General features: G+C 42.4%; 1 protein-coding gene across 1 annotated transcript in view; it reads right to left on the reverse strand.

Moving 5' to 3' along the window:
• Positions 1–529: 529 nt before the first annotated feature.
• oprd1b (opioid receptor, delta 1b) overlaps positions 530–19,784 on the reverse strand; it is a gene marked incomplete at its 3' end in the record, with an annotated part of 28,916 nt that continues 9,661 nt past the window's right edge. The window contains exons 2-5 of the mRNA XM_080740443.1: positions 5,581–5,817; positions 3,838–3,956; positions 3,354–3,512; positions 530–1,038 (exon numbers count right to left, since the gene is read on the reverse strand). Coding sequence (XP_080596569.1) covers positions 530–1,038; positions 3,354–3,512; positions 3,838–3,956; positions 5,581–5,817 — 1,024 coding nt within the window. The remainder of the gene's footprint in view (positions 1,039–3,353; positions 3,513–3,837; positions 3,957–5,580; positions 5,818–19,784) is intronic.

Consider the following 19,784-nt stretch of genomic DNA (forward strand, 5'->3'; position numbering starts at 1 on the left):
AGGGAAGTCTGGAGCTCTCTGCTGAAACTGTTTCCCCCCGCGACCCGATTCAGGTTTCGTTAAGCCTGGGATCACTTCCAATCAGGGGTTCCTGATCCGGTCGGGAGCGGAAACAGCCTACGTAATTCTGTAGTCATCATCAGACGGACTAGACTTCGGCCGGAACTACCAAACCGGAATCAGTTTTAACCCCAAACAATTCCCAGCGCTCGCTCAAGGACATCATTTTGGGGCCTACCCAATAAAACCCTTGATGCGGCGTAGTTTTGCGTATTTTTTGAATACTTTGTTTGGTACATCCATCTTTTAGTGCAACTCGCAGCGACTGGCAAGACTAACACTTCTCTAGCATTTAAATAGGGACAAACAGGGGGGACCAAAACGAAGCCACGCCGTTTCTTCTGCCTGTTGCCGGTTTAGGCCACGCCTAGACCGGATCACACGGCCCGTTCTAAACCAATACCAGGCCTTCCTCCGAGGTGGAAAGACTGGCGACGCGAGGTTAGCGCTTCGTTAGCCCCGGAGGCCGTCAGAACTCTGTGGTAGAGATCTGTGTGATCTCCGTGTGGAGGTCGTCCTGGACCTTCTTCCTGGGACCACCAGCGGGGTCTGCCCCGTCAGTCCGCTGCGGGTCTACGTCGTCCGCTCCTACGGGCCTCTTCCGCCTCTCGGACTCGCCGCCGGAAACGCCGCCGCCGCAGACCGTGGCAGGCTCCCGCACCGTGTTGCCGCGGCCCGCCCTGTTGAAGCTGCTCTGCTCCAGGCGCTTGCGGTACGGCAGGCAGAAGTCCCGGAAGCAGCGCTTGAAGTTCTCGTCCAGGAAGGCGTAGAGCACGGGGTTGAGGCTGCTGTTGGTGTAGCCCAGGGCGATGCACAGGTGCCACAGGGCCACCACCAGCGGGCTCTTCACGTCGATGTCCACCATGGTCTTGGCGATGATGAAGATGTGGATGGGCGTCCAGCACACGATGAAGGCCGCCACCACCACCAGGACCATGCGTGTGATGCGCCGCAGGTTCCGGTCCTTCTCCTTGGAGCCTGAGAGATCACAAGAGAAATGACCGCAATAAAGCAGAAAGCCCACAAAAACTCCAGATTAAACTAGAACTGCAACTCTGTCGAGGTGCCAACTTGCGTCTTGTGCACAAGTAGTACTTGTGCGCCAGCAGAGTGCGCCATGAGGTCCGCTCACCACTGGCATCACCAGGAATGCTGTTCCCTGATTGGCTGTTAATGATGACATTGCTAGTCCCTGATTGGGCTACGGGCTTAAACAAAGAAGTACACCGACATACAGTACATACCCAGCCAATCGCAGTACTTGCACGCTCTGCTGGCGCAAGTAACTAGACTGCACTCTGTCGAGGTGCCAACTTGCCCCTCTTGTGCACTTGTGGCCATATATGGCCTACTTGTGCTGTATGTATGTGGATGGGAAAGTTGGCACTCTGTCGAGGTGCCAACTTTCCTTAAATCACTTATATCAGGTCACACTTGTTGGTGACAAGTTGATAACGTAACCCTGTGTTATTTCAAAGGTTTTCCCATAGGATGATGTAAACACAGACACACGGGACGCACAGATACACCGAAAATCTTGTATATCTTGTAATTGTACCGTTGAGATTTAAATTCAGTGTGAAATTGTCCTCCATCATGCACTGGGATCAATTCACCTTTTATTTGAGCTGCATATCTGCATGGTTAAACCCACTATAATTGCTAAAACGGACCTGTAAAGAACATACTTGATACAGACTTTGTTTCACTCTCTGCCAAATCTCTGCCAAAAATAGCCGATCTCTAACACTCTCTCAAAAAAAGCTGGTCTACAACTCTCATCGTGTTGAGAGTTGTAGACCAGCTTTTTTTGGCAAACGTTCTGCCCCAGAATAAAGGCCCATTCCCACTGGGGCAGATAAACAGATAAAAAATATCTTTCTCCATTCAAGTGGATGGTAAGATACAGATAAAAAAATATCGGTCACAGATATCTTTTCTTATCAGTATCTTACCATCCACTTGAATGGAAAAATATCTGTCACAGATATTTTGTTTATCAGTATCATACCATCCACTTGAATGTAGAAAGATATTTTTGTATCTGTTTATCTGGCCCAGTGGTAATAGGTTTTAATGGATGCTAGGGATATTTTGATTATCGCGATATATCGTAAATCGCATTTAAATCTTGGTCACAATAATCGACATGACATGTTCATATCGTCCCTTCCCTAGAAATGAAAGGATAATGGTCCCATCCTATTTTACAGTACACTTTAAGACATAATAAGACATTATAAGACAGAATAAAGCCATAATAAGAAATAATGTGTTGGTAATTAGAGCTAATATATTTTATTAGACAGAAAAACAGAAAAAAAAAAAAAAAAAGACGGAATAGTAGAAAGAGCGAATACATTCTCTGGCACCGGCACCTGCCGCGGAACTGTAGTGGCAGACATTACCGGCGATAGGACCAGCAGTCCCGCCAGTAGGACCGGCGGCCGCCGCACGGACCGGTCGTGCGGCGGTACCTGCCGCTGCCAGATAATGTATTCGCTCTTTCTGCTATTCTGTCTTTGTTTTTATCTAATAAAATAATATAAGTTCTAATTACCAACACATTATTTCTTATTATGGCTTTTTTCTGTCTTATTATGTCTTATTCAGTAGAGCTTTGGAGGCCGGACGCGACCGGACGCCGTGTGGTCGAAAAATTCCCACACGGACACACGGACGGCACCGAACGGTGCACGACCATGTAAACGCGTGCATACCCCCCCGCGAGAGCCGCGACAACCCCCCACCCCGCAAATCCGCGATAACTATAAGCAATACTTTAATCAGTGGCTACTACTTTGCATAACAGGTTTCTAGTGGTGAATGTGTGAGCGTCCTCAAGCCCCCTCTATTCATATGGATATAGCCTACTTTAACACCTAGGTTTCCAGCTGTGACTGCATGTGCATGTGTCGATGTGTGTGTGTCCTCATACATGGCTCCCTCCATTACTGTGGTATTTAGTGTTTGAGATTCGTTCAAGGCAAACTTTGTTTCTCTAGCCTACTGCAGCGCTGTATTTTCTAAATGGATTAAAAGAAAGTAGAACATAAAATCTTATGTAACAATGCAAATGTAATTAAGACTAGAAAACTATTGTTTTCCCACCATTAGATCTGCTGACATCCTTTCTATCTAAATAGCCTCTAGAGGCGCGTGCACGCGCGTGCACGTGACGTCAATAAATGACCGTCCGCCCGGAAAAGAAAATCCCAAAGCACCACTGGTCTTATTATGTCTTAAAGTGTACTGTAAAATAGAATGGGACCAGGATAATTTTGTCCCTATACCTGAGAGCAGGCGGACGCTCTTCAGCCGGAGGATCATCAGGCCGTAGCACACGGTGATGACCAGGACGGGCACCAGGAAGGCGAAGATGAACACGCAGATCTTGGTGACCGTGTCCCAGTACCACTCTGGTCGGGGGAAGCTCAGCGTGCAGATGGTGCCTGAGGAGGTCAAACCATTAGTGTTTAATAGTTGGAGGAGGAGAAGAGGACCATGTGTTGTTGGAGACGGGAGCTAAGCCGAGTTAATAACCCACATCAAATGTAGCCCCCTCTTCCCCCGGGGGCCTAATTACTTACTTACTCCCAGAGATTAACACAAGCACTTGGCATGGAAAAAGCAAAGCTGCCCCGAACCCCAAAACAGCCTCTAAAGTGGAGTACCGGTACTTATGCTTATGGTTTTTACACGATTAGGGAGGATAATTTCCCTGGTATTTCCACCCGGGCCGCGCAGTCAGAGAGAGCGAAACTAAAATCCCCTTACCTCTGGGCGTTACCTTGGTAACCGCCAGCACCATGATGGGAACTCCGATGGCGGAGGAGAGGATCCAGATGCACACGTTGATCAGCTTGGCTTTGGCAGGCGTGCGGAAGTCCAGAGCCCTGCACGTGGGTAGAGTTGTAACAATAGGGAGATTTTTTCTTGACGATTAAAGGATTAGTTCACCCATTCACACATTTTCTATCAATTACACACCCCACGAAGCCTTGAATTCGTGGAGATTATTTCGTTTTTTGTCGCATTTCTAAGCCAATAATTTGCTGACCAGCGGAGTGTCCAGTAGGAGACTTGAGGAGTAAAGGCCCTTTCCCACTGGGCGCGGTAACGATAAAGGTAACGATAAAGGTAGTCTCGCGAGGCCAGACTGTTGCCTCCGCGATTTGGGCAAATGCTCCCGGCATACAGTCTGGTGCATCGAAAGAAGAACGATGAGTACCAGTTAAAGCGGAAGTGAAGCCTCCTCGTCACTTCCGTTTCCGTCTCACATCGCACACATTTATCATTATATAAATAAAAATCATGTAAGCATGTTTAGCTTGCTGCTTAGCAGAAATGACATTTTAAAATATATTTTCTTGAACGGTAATGCCCGTTTCCATTACTCGCCGTTCGGGAGCTGCTGTTCCAGACTCTATATAGCATTCAGAGATTGTGGAATAGTTGTCTGGCTACGCAAGACTACGATAAAGGTAACGATAACAAATATTGTTTTCAATTGAAGTGGATGGCAGCGCCCACACCACAACGATAAAGCCGTCATAATTGATGTGAATGCCGACATATCGTTATCGTTATCTTTATGAACCTTAAGTTTCCTACTTAGCAGACTTAAAATAAGCAATTTTTTGGGTGCACTACTCCTTTAAGTGTCACACAAATAATTGTGAATTGATTTGTGTTTTTAGCATTGAATATTATAACATAACTTATAATAACAAAAATAAAAACTAAGCTATGATGAATACATCTAAGACTAAATATATTGACAATTTCGTCAACAAATAAAATCTATACTAATATATTTTATTTTATTAAATGGTACAAGTGGAGAAGAGATCCATGCAGTAAAACAAAGAGACAAGTAATTTCATATTTGGTTGCGCTTGGGTGTTGCTCTCTGAAAATAGCAGATCTACAAGCTCACGGCCTGGGCCACAGGGTAGTGGTCCAGGCACCTAGGCTGGTAATCCAGCCTTGCAGTGTCGCAGGTTCGAGTCCCGATCCTGACGACCTTTGCCGCGTGTCACCCCCCCCCCCCCCCCATCTCTCTCCCTGTTTCCTGTCAGCCTACTATACATATCAATAAAGGCAGAAAAAGGCCCAAAAATATCAAAAAAAAAAAAAAAAAAAAAAAAGATCTGCTAGCTCACAACTTGTAGATCAGCTTTTTTCTGCGTGCAACCAAACTAAAACTAAATAAGAATTTGATATAAAATTAACACTGAACAACAGTGACTGTCAGAGGGCCCTATACAGTAAGAACAGTGACAGTCTCAGTGGTCCTATCCTATACTATACCAGTAAGACTCCCTAATCGGGAGATAAGCGACCGTCACGTCGCATACACAAAGGAGTGTGTGTGTAAAGTTTGGCATCGATAGTGCCAACGGTGACAGGGATAAGAGTAGGGTCAAAAGTGTGACGTGACGGACAGCCGGTAGAACTTTTCATAGTAACCTTGACGGTCTGTAATAACAGTGACAGTCACAGGGCCCTATACTATACCTGACGGGGTGACAGACGGCCACGTAGCGGTCCACGCTCATCATGGTGAGCGTGAAGATGCTGGTGAACATGTTGTAGTAGTCGATGGCGATGACGGCCTTGCACAGCAGCGTGCCGAAGGGCCAGGTGGCCATCAGGTACTTGGCACTCTGGAAGGGCAGCGTGCTGGTGGCCAGAGCGTCGGCCAGAGCCAGGTTGAAGATGTAGATGTTGGTGGCCGTCTTCATCTTGGTGTACCTATGAGATTCAGATTCTCTTTTATTGTCACGTACTGTAGATGCACTGTTTAGGGTCATGCATATGAAAGACCTAACACTCGGAATCTCCATTACAATATAACTAGGGGTGGGACTCAATAAAAAAATAAAAAAAATAATTAATCGAAATTAATCGCATGTTTCATGGCATATAAATATTTCACCTTCATTTCAATTAAAAGGTATTTCGGTATACGAGTGAGTTTTTTAAATCAACATTTCCAGAGCAAATAAGCATTCTGATCAGCGGCTATAAAATGACCTAAAAAACAACAACTGAATACTAAACACAGGGAAAGAATATCAGTCAAAGAAGAGTACCATAGTTACACATTCATAGCCTGTGGGGGAAAAAAAAGGTCCCTCAGCGTGCTAGTGCACTGAGAGGATCTTGTATCCCTTCACCCTTTTGGACTTGAGAGGGGAGAAGGGTATTTTTTGGGTGCGGTGGGGTCTTTAATTCGGGGGGACAGGGGGAGGGGAACCAAACTTGTCATTGATATATTGTGTCCAATTCCACTGTGTCTGTGCTAGTCCAATGGGACTAGAACAGACACTTTACCAGAATCCATATTCATTCTGAGGTCATTGTTTATTTTTCTCAGGATGTTTCTGTATACTGTGATTGGCCCTGAAGCCTGATTGAAGAGGCTCTAAGATGTTGTTTTCTGTGATAAACTGGATAGTTGGATTTCTTTTTTTTTTCTTTTCTCCCAGTAAGGGTTTTATTACCGCTGTTTTGAGTGCCTCTGCACAGACTCCAGTTATAAATAATGATCTGTGCAGGACAGTGGAAGAGATACTGTTAAAACTTTCATAAAAGAGTGTCAGGAACTGGTATGATGATGGCTTGATTTTACTGACACTCGGGTGAACTCTTTTGAGATTGTATGTCTGAGACTGTATGTCTGGCTGTGAGCTGAAATGGTGTGTGTGTGTGTGTGTGTGTGTGTGTGTGTGTGTGTGTGTGTGTGTGTGTGTGTGTGTGTGTGTGTGTGTGTGTGTGTGTGTGTGTGTGTGTGTGTGTGTGTGTGTGTGTGTGTGTGTGTGTGTGTGTGTGTGTGTGTGTGTGTGTGTGTGTGTGTGTGTGTGCGTGTGTTGTCTGACTGTGAAGGGCAGGCTGAAAAAGGGCACTCGTGCTCAGCACAAAGAAAGTAAAAATGAACTAGAAAAGAAAATTTCGAAGACATTTTAAGTGTGCCTGCAGCTCGCTAAGTGTGTGCAACCTTGTATGTGTTAACATTAGCATCTTTGTTAGCATTAGCATTTGTTAGCATTAGCATGTGTTAGCATTAGCAATATGGTTTCTTGTTTTTAAGAAATAGGCTCCTCCCACAAGTTCCGCAAGGCGATTACGTTGTCCCGTCGCTCCCGAGATCGTTTGTGTTTCGTTTTGAGAGGGTCGTTCCCCCTGAAAAACACGTTTTGGCATGAAACGGTTACGTTTTGCGCGTTTGTGGTGCCCCCTATGGGTCGAAGTGGAAATGCTTTTGGGTATATGTTCAGTATAGCGCCCCCCACTTGTGGTTAAAATTTGGTGTTGACTGGATGTTTCGTTTGTGATTTATGGCTACTTCTTACAAAACGGGCTCCTCCCGCTAACTTTGGAACCCTGTTACGGAAGAACGGTATGGACTATCAAAATATCGTTTAAATAAGTTTATCGCATGAGTCCATAGATCGTGTGTATCGATTTTTGTGACATTTGGAGAAAATATGTAGGAAAAGGAGCAAAAAGTGTGTTTTGAAGAAAATTCAAAATGGCGGAAAATCTATCCTGACGCAAATGAGCGTGGCCTATATGAGATGCGTCATGACCCAAGGAATCCAGGGAAAAAGGAATTTTAATTTTCCGACCCACGGTTCAAGAGTTACAGGCCGAAAGGTAAAGTGGACTGTTATAGCGCCACCATGAGGCCAACTGACGAAATTATTTTTTATTTAATCCTTGATATCATTATAAATCTCCTCTCCAAGTTTTGAAACTGTAGCCCCTATGGTTTGCGAGAAAAAAAATATTGAATGTGAGTTTTTGCGATTCCCATTATAAGTCAATGGGTAAAATTAATTCACTAATAAATTAATATCAATTAAACGATACAACTTTTCTCTTAGAAAAGTAATAGCACACCATTCCCGGCCGAGCCGCACGTTTTGATGTATATATTGCGGCGGTGGCGTAAATTGTGCGGCAGTTATTAGCGCACCAAATTTGTGGGATCATTATCATTAATTAATTAATTAATTAAGTATGGCGGATTACAATAAGTGTTTTGCCATTGCATGGCAGGCACACTTAATAAATAGTTGCTCTTAAATCCATAAATGCTGTGGTGTAATATTATTAATTATTATTACTAATAGTGTTGTTATTGATACGCATGTAGTTGTTATCAATGTGTGTTGTGATGGCGGAAAAATTAATGTTCCACAAGGATGAAGGATTGACAAAGATTTGTTCAAAAAGCAAAAAGTTGAGTAACAGCATTCACAGCATCAGAGGAGCAGGCCTCCTGGCCTCTCCTACCAACCCTCTCGAGCACAAGCCTCCCTTTGCCTCATTTTCATACAGTTCTTATACTCTCATTCTAACAGAGATGCTATTCTAAACATGGCCTTATAAGGACATGTACTAAAGATAAAGCATACAGATTTGCTGACAGACTAAGAAGTAAGCTTGGGGGAGACGAACTCAGCTGTTGACAGATTGACAGCTGTAGTGAGTTGAATTAGCACATGCACTGTGCGAGCCAATAGACCCTATTCACGGTCCGCCCACGCACACGCACTCAGAAAATTTCTCAGCAACTTTCTGGTGCTGACGTCAGCTTTGAAGAGTAAACTAACACAGATATTGCTGGACTTAAAGCCAGCAAATCATTATTTCGAACGGTAAAGTAAATTATGACGCTTTGTGCCTTTTACTATCTTGTGTTCTTGATCATGCTAGCCGTATTTTATACTTTACTATTCGGAAATTGCATTAAATTTGCGATTTCTGTGTTAACTCTAGGGGCTTTTAGTAGGGTTTCCCCTTCAACCGTGACGTCAGCACCAGGAAGTTGCGTAACGTGAATTTGGTCAGTTGAAATGGGTTTTAATGGAGAGCCAGACATATCTAGCGATCCCCACATGGAAAGAACATATATGTTACATATATGTTAAGACATATATGTCACATATAGGTGACATATATGTCTTAACATACATGTAAGATATATGTACATATATGAAATACATATATGTAACATATATGTAATATATATGTAATTTATATGAATTACATATATGTAATATATATGTAATATATGTGTAATATATATGAATTATATATATGTAACATATATGTAACATATATGAACATCCCTGAAATTGGACCCCCTAGACATATATGTTGCATATATGCAACATATATGTGGAACATATGTTATATATGTACTATATATGCAATATATATGTAATGAATTACTATATGCAATATGTTTATTTACACATGCTCCTGAAGGTATGCATACCTCATATATATATAAAAAGAAACTCAAAATGCAGGCATACAAGTCATTAACATTTATTGAACAGAACATACAAATGTACACTATTTTAGTGCCATATAGTGCATTCTCTTTCTTCCTCATTCTTAATTGTATGCCCTGGCTTACACAAAATTAAGTTTGTCTAGATGACAAAAACAAAACACTCAAACCCAGGGCCTCTCTTAAATTATAAAACCTGTGATGTAAACTGTCATCAAATGTGCAAATATAAAGTGACACAAACACCCAATAGTATAGAGGGTGTGTAAGAACCATTAGTGCAACTCTGGAGACACCAAACACAGCAGGAAGACGGCAAGAACAGCTTGACGTTTCAAGTCTTATAGTATCCATTAAACTGTAATTATTTAACTCATTGTGACCGCAAGAACAGCAGTCCATTGTTCCTGAAATATCAGTATTGTCCATGAGGAGGTAGACACATTAGAGTGTCGTAGGATACCCCAAGTTTGACTTGCGTTCGATTGACTTTGTTAGTTTCACTTGGGTTCCTTGGGATGCCTCCCTCGTGCTCTGGAGCATATCGCAGCCACTTCTTTACAGTGTCACTGAAGTCCTTGTGGGTCAGCTTGCGGTCAAACTTCCGAGCAGCAGCTGAAAGACAAGATTAAAAAATAAGGAAGAAGTGAGGAAGAATGAGCGAGTATCCCATACCATTCTTGTTATATTAGACCACTCTGTACATACAGTAACACATGCTACATGCTTTATTCTTCAGAGAGGAGACAAGCAATACAGTATATTACAGCTATAGCATTCAAACTCTGTACTATATGGCTCAGAAAGAGCATAATTATGTTCTGGATCACGCAGTCACGCCCAGTGGTGTGATATGGATTTTTTAAGTGGTGGCCTTCTAAATTCATGATGACATGTGTACGTCACGTGTGCGCGCACGTGTGCATGCATGCCTGCTACTCTGTGCTAGTAACTACCGTTAGTTGAAATACTGTATACAACACACATTTTTTATGTAATTATATTTCTTATTAGATCAATTGTTAATTTGTTGTTTATTTTAGTTTCAATTAATGTATTTTCCTTTAAGTTTGATAAATCTAAGCTATTAAGTAGTTTGCAGGGGAGAATACTCACCAATTGTATTGTTGTTTGCTTGAATGGCTTGTTGCCGCTGCAACGCTTGTCTTCCAGTTGAACTGACAGGCCAGGACGTTAGTCAGAGGAGTTGCCAACATTCGTCTGATCAGGTTCTCTGAATTGGTGCCTCCTACCAGAGCCAGGCGAGAAATCTAAAATCAGAGGAGAGATGTACACACTTGATACACTGATATTCCAGCGCATGGTGTTCAATAATGTTCATCCCTGTTGTTGCGTTTAACCCCGGTGTCCCAATTTTGGTCATGTCAATATGCAAATGTGACAAATATTTTAACAAAGGTTCACACCATTGTGACATTTTTAACTTCTTTGTGGTTTCTTTAGAAAAAAAAGTGATAAATGAAAACCTGCAAAGGAATTTAGTCTGTAGTCTAATAGACCAGGGGTTTTCAAAGTGGGTGATGGGGCACCCTGGGGTGCCACGACGGCAGTCCAGGGGTGCCGCGAGATAATTTGATAATATTTGGGATTTATTTGGATACTTGAAAAATATTTAGTATAATTTTAAACTTGAATTACAAAGTTATTTTCAGTCAGTTCTAGCCAAAATGGCTATTATCTCAATGTTTTCCTCGCAACATAGGGTTAGGGTACTAAAACAAAAATATCGTCGCTGTTGGGCAGAAACCTCGTTTCATCTCCAAGTTTCAAATGTGTACGTCTTTTGCCCTGCTTCATCATACAAGACCATCGCACAAAACTAGTGAAAACAGACGTGCTGATCAAGATCTGCTGTTTTCACTAGTTTAGTAAATTTTATAGATAAATACAAAAGCAAAGGTTTTGGACATACAAGGTTTCCACCCGACAACGACGATATGCTACAAATATAAGGTGCTGGGAGTGAAAATTATGATGTAGGGGTGCCTCGGATTTAAAAAAAATATATATATATGGGGTGCCCTGAGACAAAAAAGTTTGGGAACTCCTGTAATAGACAACATTAATAATAATTACACTATGTCCAATAGACTTGCCTTTCAAGAGGTGGCTGGTGTCATCTGTGTGGTTCCATCTGTAAAACAAAAACAATAATGCAAGTTAAGCACTGTCCATATTTGGAAGTTATTCAGCATGCGCAAGTGAAATTGACACAAAGTGATTTTATTTTGGTTAAAAATGTTAATAGCTATGCATTCTGTGTTCAGTAACAGGTCTCTCCCCTTTCCTACATCTCTTTTGTAAACAGAAAATACATTTTCAGTATCAAATCAGGAGAGAAAACTACATTAATGTACATGTTGTAACTGTGACTGTCTTGAAAGTATGTGCGGTTTGGGCATCTTGCGATGCAGTACATTATAATAAATACAATCCCAGGGCTCCATTTAATAATACTCAGAATGGTGAGAATTTTAGAACACAATCATCAGTAGTCACTGGTACGTCATTGGGCGTTTCAGGCCTTTAACTATACACCCTGTTATACCAGCTGGCCCAGAAAAGGTGATCAAGCCTTCTCTGTGTGTTCCATGTCCAATTAAGTATTATGGCATTAGTTTTGGAAAGTAACATATACAGGCAGGGTACGAGTAGCCATTCGTATCGGTAGAACTGAGAAGACCTACAGGTTTGTGATGTTATATCTCTATCATATATAGAAACAGCCGATCTATAAGTTTACAGAGAGTTGTATTGTATTATGGTTCTATAAGTTTACAGAGAGTTGTATTGTATTTGAGTTAAGGAAGGTTAAGTTAATCGAACCGCAAGTATGAATCATAGTGTCCTGTATGTTAAGTTAAGGAAGGTGAGTAAGATTAGCCGGTGTGTAACACCGCGGAGGTGATTATTAGTTCAGAGCTATATGCTAAGTAAGAATGAGTTAATCTAATCAGTATAAGACCTGGAGTCTCATGTGTTAAGGGTAGATAAGATAGGTATGTTACGCTAAGGTAAGTAGGATTAGTAGCTTTACAAGCTTGGGTCGTGGAGTGTCATTTGTTACGAAGGAACCACCCACGCGAAGGGAGTGAAAGGCTGAGTATCAGGACATAGGGTCTCTGAAAACCCAGATCTGAGCAACGCACCAGGGCTACTTCCACCAGTTAATGAGGAGGGTGGGATTGGGAACCTCCATTTCACTGGCAAGCCAATTGGACGTGACTCAGACCAATCAGTAACCACCCCCTACCCTGCTAATGAAAAGGGACGTAATGGTAAAGTCGTAGACTGTAGCCTACAAAGGTCACAGCCACGACTCCCTGAAGGCAAACCAATCATCACACAGCAAAATTCCGGGCTCAGAAAACTTGATGCAATGATCAGTAAGCCATCATACCAAAACGTTGTCTATCTAATGCAACTTACCGACTTACCAAAGGGAACGCCCAATCACACGTAATCGCAGACTCAGGAAGGGGACAAGTGGAGCATCAGCAACCTGAAACATCATTACCTATTATATAATACCGTCTTAACAGAATATTAACCCCTAAGTGATTTACAAGTAGAGTTATACAGGAGTTTAAGCAATATTAGCGTTGGAGGTGTAATATAAAGGGTTAATTAATTATGCAAATTAGGTCAAAAATTGAAAAGGGATTAAGGGGGGATCATAAGGTAAAGGTTTTAAACCGAAAGGTAGTATAGTATACAAATTATAGGTAAAAAGGTCTAAAAGGTGGTAAAATTAGGTTGAATTCAATAGGAAACCAATCCAAGTCAAAATAACATAAAGGGTTAATACATTTTGAAAATTTAATAGGGGAACTGAAGAGGGACTAGAGAGGGTTAACTAGTCCAAAAATTAAGTATATAACTGTTACCCAACTCAAGAAAATGACTAAAGTGTGTACAGAGCAAAAACAGCAGATCTACATGGCGTTAGCATGCTGTTTTGTTGATGTTTTAGCACAATACACGACGATTTAGGCTGAAAAAAACAAACAGGGGTCAAAATAATTGTAAGATAAGTAAAGAGGAGCTAAAGGGGTTTAAGAAACCATTAATTATATGTCTGTAGCTGTAACCTAGCCCAAATGACAGCCAAAAGAAACACCAGAGTCCCCACCTGAAGCTGGGCCAATGCTAATTGGCTCCATAGAAACCCTGTGTAATTCATGCTAACAGTTAGCTTATGACACAGCAGTTTAAAGGCTAGGTCTCACCAGGTAAATTAAGTAAATTAAGCTATGAAAAGTGGATAAAAGTGAAACCCTTTACCCAAAAGGTGTAGATAAGATCCTAAGGAACATTTTGTGAAGATTACAAGTGTCCAGCTATAGTATAAATGAATTAAAAAAGCTAAAAGGTGAGAGAATGTGTAATTCATTACCTGTTCATGTGCTGGGTCTCTGCTAGTGAGACAAGATGGCCACCCATGTTGACATGGGGATGTATTGCCATAGTTCAGAAGGATGTTTCCCATGGTCTGTAAGAACCAATCAGAGGGCTGCTATATATAATTGACTGTAGCTAAGCAACCATATGTCCTATCGGAAAGTGGGGGGTATCGAATGAAAGAGCAGAGTGTCCCGCATATGATAGGGTCTATTCTGTAGTGGAGGGGAGGGGCTTGCAAGGGAGAGCCAATCAGAAGGCTGCTATATATAATTGACTGTAGCTAAGCAACCATATGTCCTATCGGAAAGTGGGGGGTATTGAATGAAAGAGCAGAGTGTCCCACATATGATAGGGTCTATTCTGTAGTGGAGGGGAGGGGCTTGCAAGGGAGAGCCAATCAGAAGGCTGCTATATATAATTGACTGTAGCTAAGCCATCCTAGGTCCTATCGGGACGTGGGAGGTATTAAATGAAACCGTAGAGTTCCTGCATTATGATAGGGTCTATCTTGTAATGAAGGGGAGGGGCTTGTAAGGGAGAGCCAATCAGAAGGCTGCTATATATAATTGACTGTAGCTAAGCCATCATAGGTCCTATCGGGACATGGGAGGTATCGAATGAAACCGTAGAGTTCCTGCATTATGATAGGGTCTATCTTGTAATGAAGGGGAGGGGCTTATAAGGGAGAGCCAATCAGAAGGCTGCTACCTAAAATTGAGAATAATTCAACAACCATAGGTCCCACAGGTAAGTGGGAGGTGTCCAATGAATCGGCAAAGAATCCTGCATCCTGATAGGGCTCCTAGGTAATAAGGGGGAGGGGCTTAGACCAAACCGGAAGTAGATCTATAGTTAATGAACCAAAGGTCCCAGTAAGGTGCGAGAGGTATTAAACGACTCGTCTCGGAGTCCTGCATGCTAATTGGACCTTCTCATGTGTGAAAGGGGAGGGGCTTATGTTAAACCGGAAGTGACACTATAGTTCTGGAACCGTGAGTCCCCCGGAGGTGTGGGAGATGTCAAATGACTTGTTTAGGAGTCCTACATTCTAATTGGACCTTCTTATATGTGAGGGGGGAGGGGCTTAAGTCAAACCGGAAGTAATCCTATATCTCTAGAACCGTTTGTTCCCCGGAGGTGTGAAAGATCTCTAGAGACTTGTCTCGGAGTCCTGCATGCTAATTGGACCTTTCTGTATCAAAAGGGGGAGGGGCTTGTGTCAAAACGGAAGTAGCCCTGTATTAAATTAACTATCAGTCCTACCAGTGCGCGGGTGGTACCAAATGATTGGTTTAAGAGTCCCTAGTCCTGATTGGGCCTTTCTGTCCCAAAAGGGGAGGGGCCTATTTCAAACCGGAAGTGGCCCTGTAGTTAGTAAAGTATATGTCCCAAGGGAATTTATGTTAAAGTTATTGTCCACGACATTACAAGCGGCACGAAGGCCAGCGCACCTTGGTCCTGCTCTGAGCGCCCGAGCGCCGCAGGCGCGAGTGCCCGCGAAGAGCGGGCCAGGGCCGCGCGGCCGGCGGAGTGCCGCGCGAGTTACGAAGCCGTGGTGGATGCAATCGTTATATTTAAGCGCACGATACACGCCATGAGCCGATAATGGTTTGGGTTTAGGTAAGGGTTAGGGTGGGTTAAGGTTATGGTTATGGTTAGGGTTTAGGGTTGGGGTTAGGGGTTGGGGTTAGGATTAGGGTTAAGGTTAGGGTTAGGGTTTGTGTTAGGGTTAGGATTAGGGAGAGGGTAAGGGTCTAAGGTTAGGGTTATGGACCTAGGGTTTTGGGGTTAGGGTTGGAGTTATATATAGAAGTTATTGTCCACGACATTACAAGCGGCGCGAAGGCCAGCGCGCGGGCCAGCGCGGCCAGCGCGTGGCCGGCGGAGCGCCGCGCGAGTTACGAAGCCGTGGTGGATGCAATCGTTATATATATGCCCAGGCCGTAAGGCCTGGGCAAGCGCACGATACACGCCCTGAGCCGATAATTATATGGGAGTTAGGGTTAAAATCTATTAACAGGTTTAGAGTTAGAATTAGGGTTAAAGCTGAAGTATAGGTAAGTGGTAAGTGGAGATATAAGCTAAAGTGGACCTCAGTGAGAAGTAAAGGTTAAAGTATTGGATAAGTTCGTAAGAGTGACCACCCTCATATAGTACCTAGTGTAGAAAACCCGGGTTTTTAAATGTGAAATAACCAATCCAATTGGGGTCACAATTACTTTTATTAAACCATTCAGAGGATCAAAACATCAATATAGAATAACACTTAATGTACAACACCCGACCAATAAAAGGGAAATTAATATTGGATTAAAGATGATAATAACCATATATGGGGTTCTATGGATGGGTGTGTAAAGGAAAAAAAACACAGAAGGATTTTAATTTGACAATAAAGAATAATATCAGAATAAAAGGTACAATTGGTCATTATATTAGTTATTTACAATATATACACAAAAACATAGCCCACTGGAAACTGTATAATGATCAGACAAGGTCCATATTCATATCTGGAAATTAGATACCCCTATCCGAGTGGGGTTCCTTAGGGATCCCAAACATCAAAACGCAAAGGTTAAAGTTCCATGTGACCGTCCAAGGGTTCAAGGTCCAAGATCAAGTTAAGAATAGGGTGCCAGGCAGGGCGAGATTGACCAGGGTCGGTGATGGGATAGGGCTAACGCTCATTGAGCCCCTTAGGGGTCCTAGAACCGAGCCGTTGGATCCAGAGATATTCCTGCCTCTTCCTTTGTGTAGGGGACCACAGGGGATTATGCTGTAGGACCAGGATGTGGAGGTTGTGGGGCCATGTGACAGGAAGTGGGTAACTAGGGCCGTATCGGACTTGAGGTGGTTGTTAATGTTATAAAGGTGCTGGGCCAGGCGTGTCTGAAGTGAGTTTTTTGTTTCACCCAAATAACGAATACCGCATTGGCGGCATTTAATTAGGTAAACCAGGTTTGGATATGACATGTCAGCATATGGTCAATATGACAGTATCAATTCAGTATCATGTAAATATGTTTACCATGGTCAGCAAAAACTAATGACTGGCTACATTTAAAAAAAAAGTTAGTTACTTTTAGAGTAGGCTGTCCTTTAGAATTGTTAGCCAACTTCTGAATTGGAACTCTATGAAGTAGTTCATCCCATAGCAGTGTTAGCTGTTAAAGGTCCTCAAAAGCATCTGTCCCAGTCCATTTGTTTCCATTTTTACACTTGAGTGAAATACCTGTAAGGGTCCATTTGGTTTCATTTTGTATGCTGCTGCTCTCACTCTCATTTGAACTTAGACCTAACTACATTTTCTGGAACCTCAAGGACTGCCGTGGGGGTCCCTGGTCCAACATCCAGGATAATACAGAGTACACTTATCTACATATATTATGCACATATCAATCTGAATATGGTATATATATGTTAGATGCATGTCATACTTATCTACATATATGAACCTGGATATGGCATATATGTTGCATATATGTCATACTTATCTGCATATATGCAGATAAGTATGACATATATGCAACATATATGCACATATATGAATCTGAAAATGACATATAAGTCACATATATATGACATATATGTGCACATATGTACATATATGTTGCATATAAGTTCTTTCCGTGTGGGTCTATACATTTCTGCCACCACAGTGTCTTCTTCTGAAGTCTCCAGGACAAAGCAGGCATCACGTGTGTGAACTCAAGACAGCCATTGTAACATAAGCAGCCATTCATCACTGAACCCTTTCCATCCATTTCCTCTGTTCCTTTCCTAGCCATCGATCTGCTCTTGGCTCTAGACTGGACATAATGATGCAGTGAACTGGTAAAACAGATTATGGATGCATAAGTACTGGAGCGCTTGCTTTTGAATAATACTTAAGTGTTGGAAAGTGCTAAGTCTATTGTCTGAATTGCTGTATACTTACATTAACCCATTAACCCAAGACCTGGAACGCATCTGTGTCGCATTAGACTTGAACCACTTTCACCATTATTTTATACTTTAGCTATTGAAAAATAACAGATATACAAGTTCACAGCGGGGTGCCACGCTGCGAGCTTTTAGATCTGCTATAAAAAAAATTGGCAAATCTTTGAATTTATATTTTTTAAAGCGAACATTTGTAACTCAAATATTTGTTTCTGGAGGGTCCATGATACATAATATTTCGAGATGGGGGTCGGCGGCCAAATACCGGTACACATAATTCTAGGGGTCCTTGACATGAAAAAGTTTGAGCACCACTTTTTCACAAACCATAGAAGGATTTAGAAGACATTTATAGAATCGGCTCAAAATACTTGCGCAAATTTTCTAAATGTTCTACAAGCTCACAATGCATTTCCCTTCATAGAAATGTAATGGGACTCAAAAGTACAACATTAGTTTTGATATATATAAGTGCCAAAGATACAAAATGCCCAAGTAAAGTATAGATTTAAAAACAATGACTGTACTCAAGTGTGCTTAATAGTTACTGTCCACCACAGTCCATTTCCTCCATTTCTTTCTTAGTCATCGATCCACTCTTTGCTCTAGAAATAATACAGTGAATTGGGAAAAGAGTTTATTGCGTCTGTGTCGGGTGGAAACCTCATATATCCAAAACGCTTACTTTTCAGGATTCAGATTTTTTTTTCTTTTCTCTCTTATAGCAGATCCATAAGAGCAAAACGCGTTCCGACTTCCAAGCTCGCAGATCTGCTACTCCTGATGCTATTGTGTGGCGCTGTAGGATGATCACGTAATGCGTTTACGGGGGAGGAGAAAAAATCCCCACAAAGTTAGAATATGGAGATAAGAGATTTCTTCCCCGACATTAACGATTGGATACATAATGTTCTGAGGGAATTCAGTGCATTAGCGAGCTGTCGTTGGCCTGAGCTGCGTTGGCTGGCCTGTTGCCTGGTTCTATCCCTGAAGCACCAGTTAATTAGACATGATCATGATACACAGCAACAATCAGACAAACACCTACGGGCTCTGGATCCGAGCTCTTAAACCTTCTCTCCACTACTCAAAGTCTGCGTTGATTTGCACCTTTGAACCGTTGGGGGATTATGAGACTACTACATGTATATGGGCCCCTGGGCAGTGGGCACAGACTTGTAAAAGCCCCCCTCTCCAGCTTGTACACTGACTTGTAGTCACCATAATAACTATTTTCAACTGCAAGAACATCGTCAACACACATACACTTACTGTGGACCAGCGGTTCTCACAGTTTTCCATGTAGAGGATGCGTTTGGTTGCGGACAACCCCCGTCTGAAATCTAAATTATTAAATATTTACATTTTATTACTATGATAATTATAATACACAATAATAGATTATAATAGTGGTAGAATAGAATCTATTATTATGTATTACAACTATATCCTGGTGGTCTAATGAAAAGTCATTGAGTGATCATTCATTAAGTGTTTGGCCCTGTTTGGCCTAGCTCAGACCTACTCTGGATTGGATATTTTTTTAGTACCACTTTCACACCACTCTACCATAGGGTACACAAAATGGCAACACGAGCCAGGTCACTGAAATAATGCCTAAACCTAACCTCAAGACCCTGTCCAAAAACAATTTACCTGATGTCCAATGTATAAATGGGCTCTGAGTTAGGCAGGGGCCCCCTGAGCTCTTGGGCCCCTTGGAGTAGGCAAGTGCAGTAATTCACCCTAGCCCCATATAGAACCTCACCCTCCGCTGCATACTGTTGTGCTCTGAGATGAGGCCCTACGTTGATATCCCCGAGCTGAGGTAGAATTCCTCCACGCCGAGTTTTCCCGACATTGTATCCAAAAAGTAAAGGTAGTTCCACACTCCCAGAGTATGATTTTCCATCCCACGGTACATAAAGCATGCACTACGGTTGTCACGTTTGGCATGAAACGACTGCTTAAATCGCTAGTTTTGTCAGCCAGTGTAATGTTTTCTCATTCAACCGGAACTCCCCCGACGGCAGTTGCCAGTACT

The sequence above is a fragment of the Nannobrachium achirus genome, assembly GCF_963921795.1.
Source record: "Nannobrachium achirus genome assembly, chromosome: 2".
In the NCBI taxonomy this organism is placed as follows: Eukaryota; Metazoa; Chordata; class Actinopteri; order Myctophiformes; family Myctophidae; genus Nannobrachium; species Nannobrachium achirus.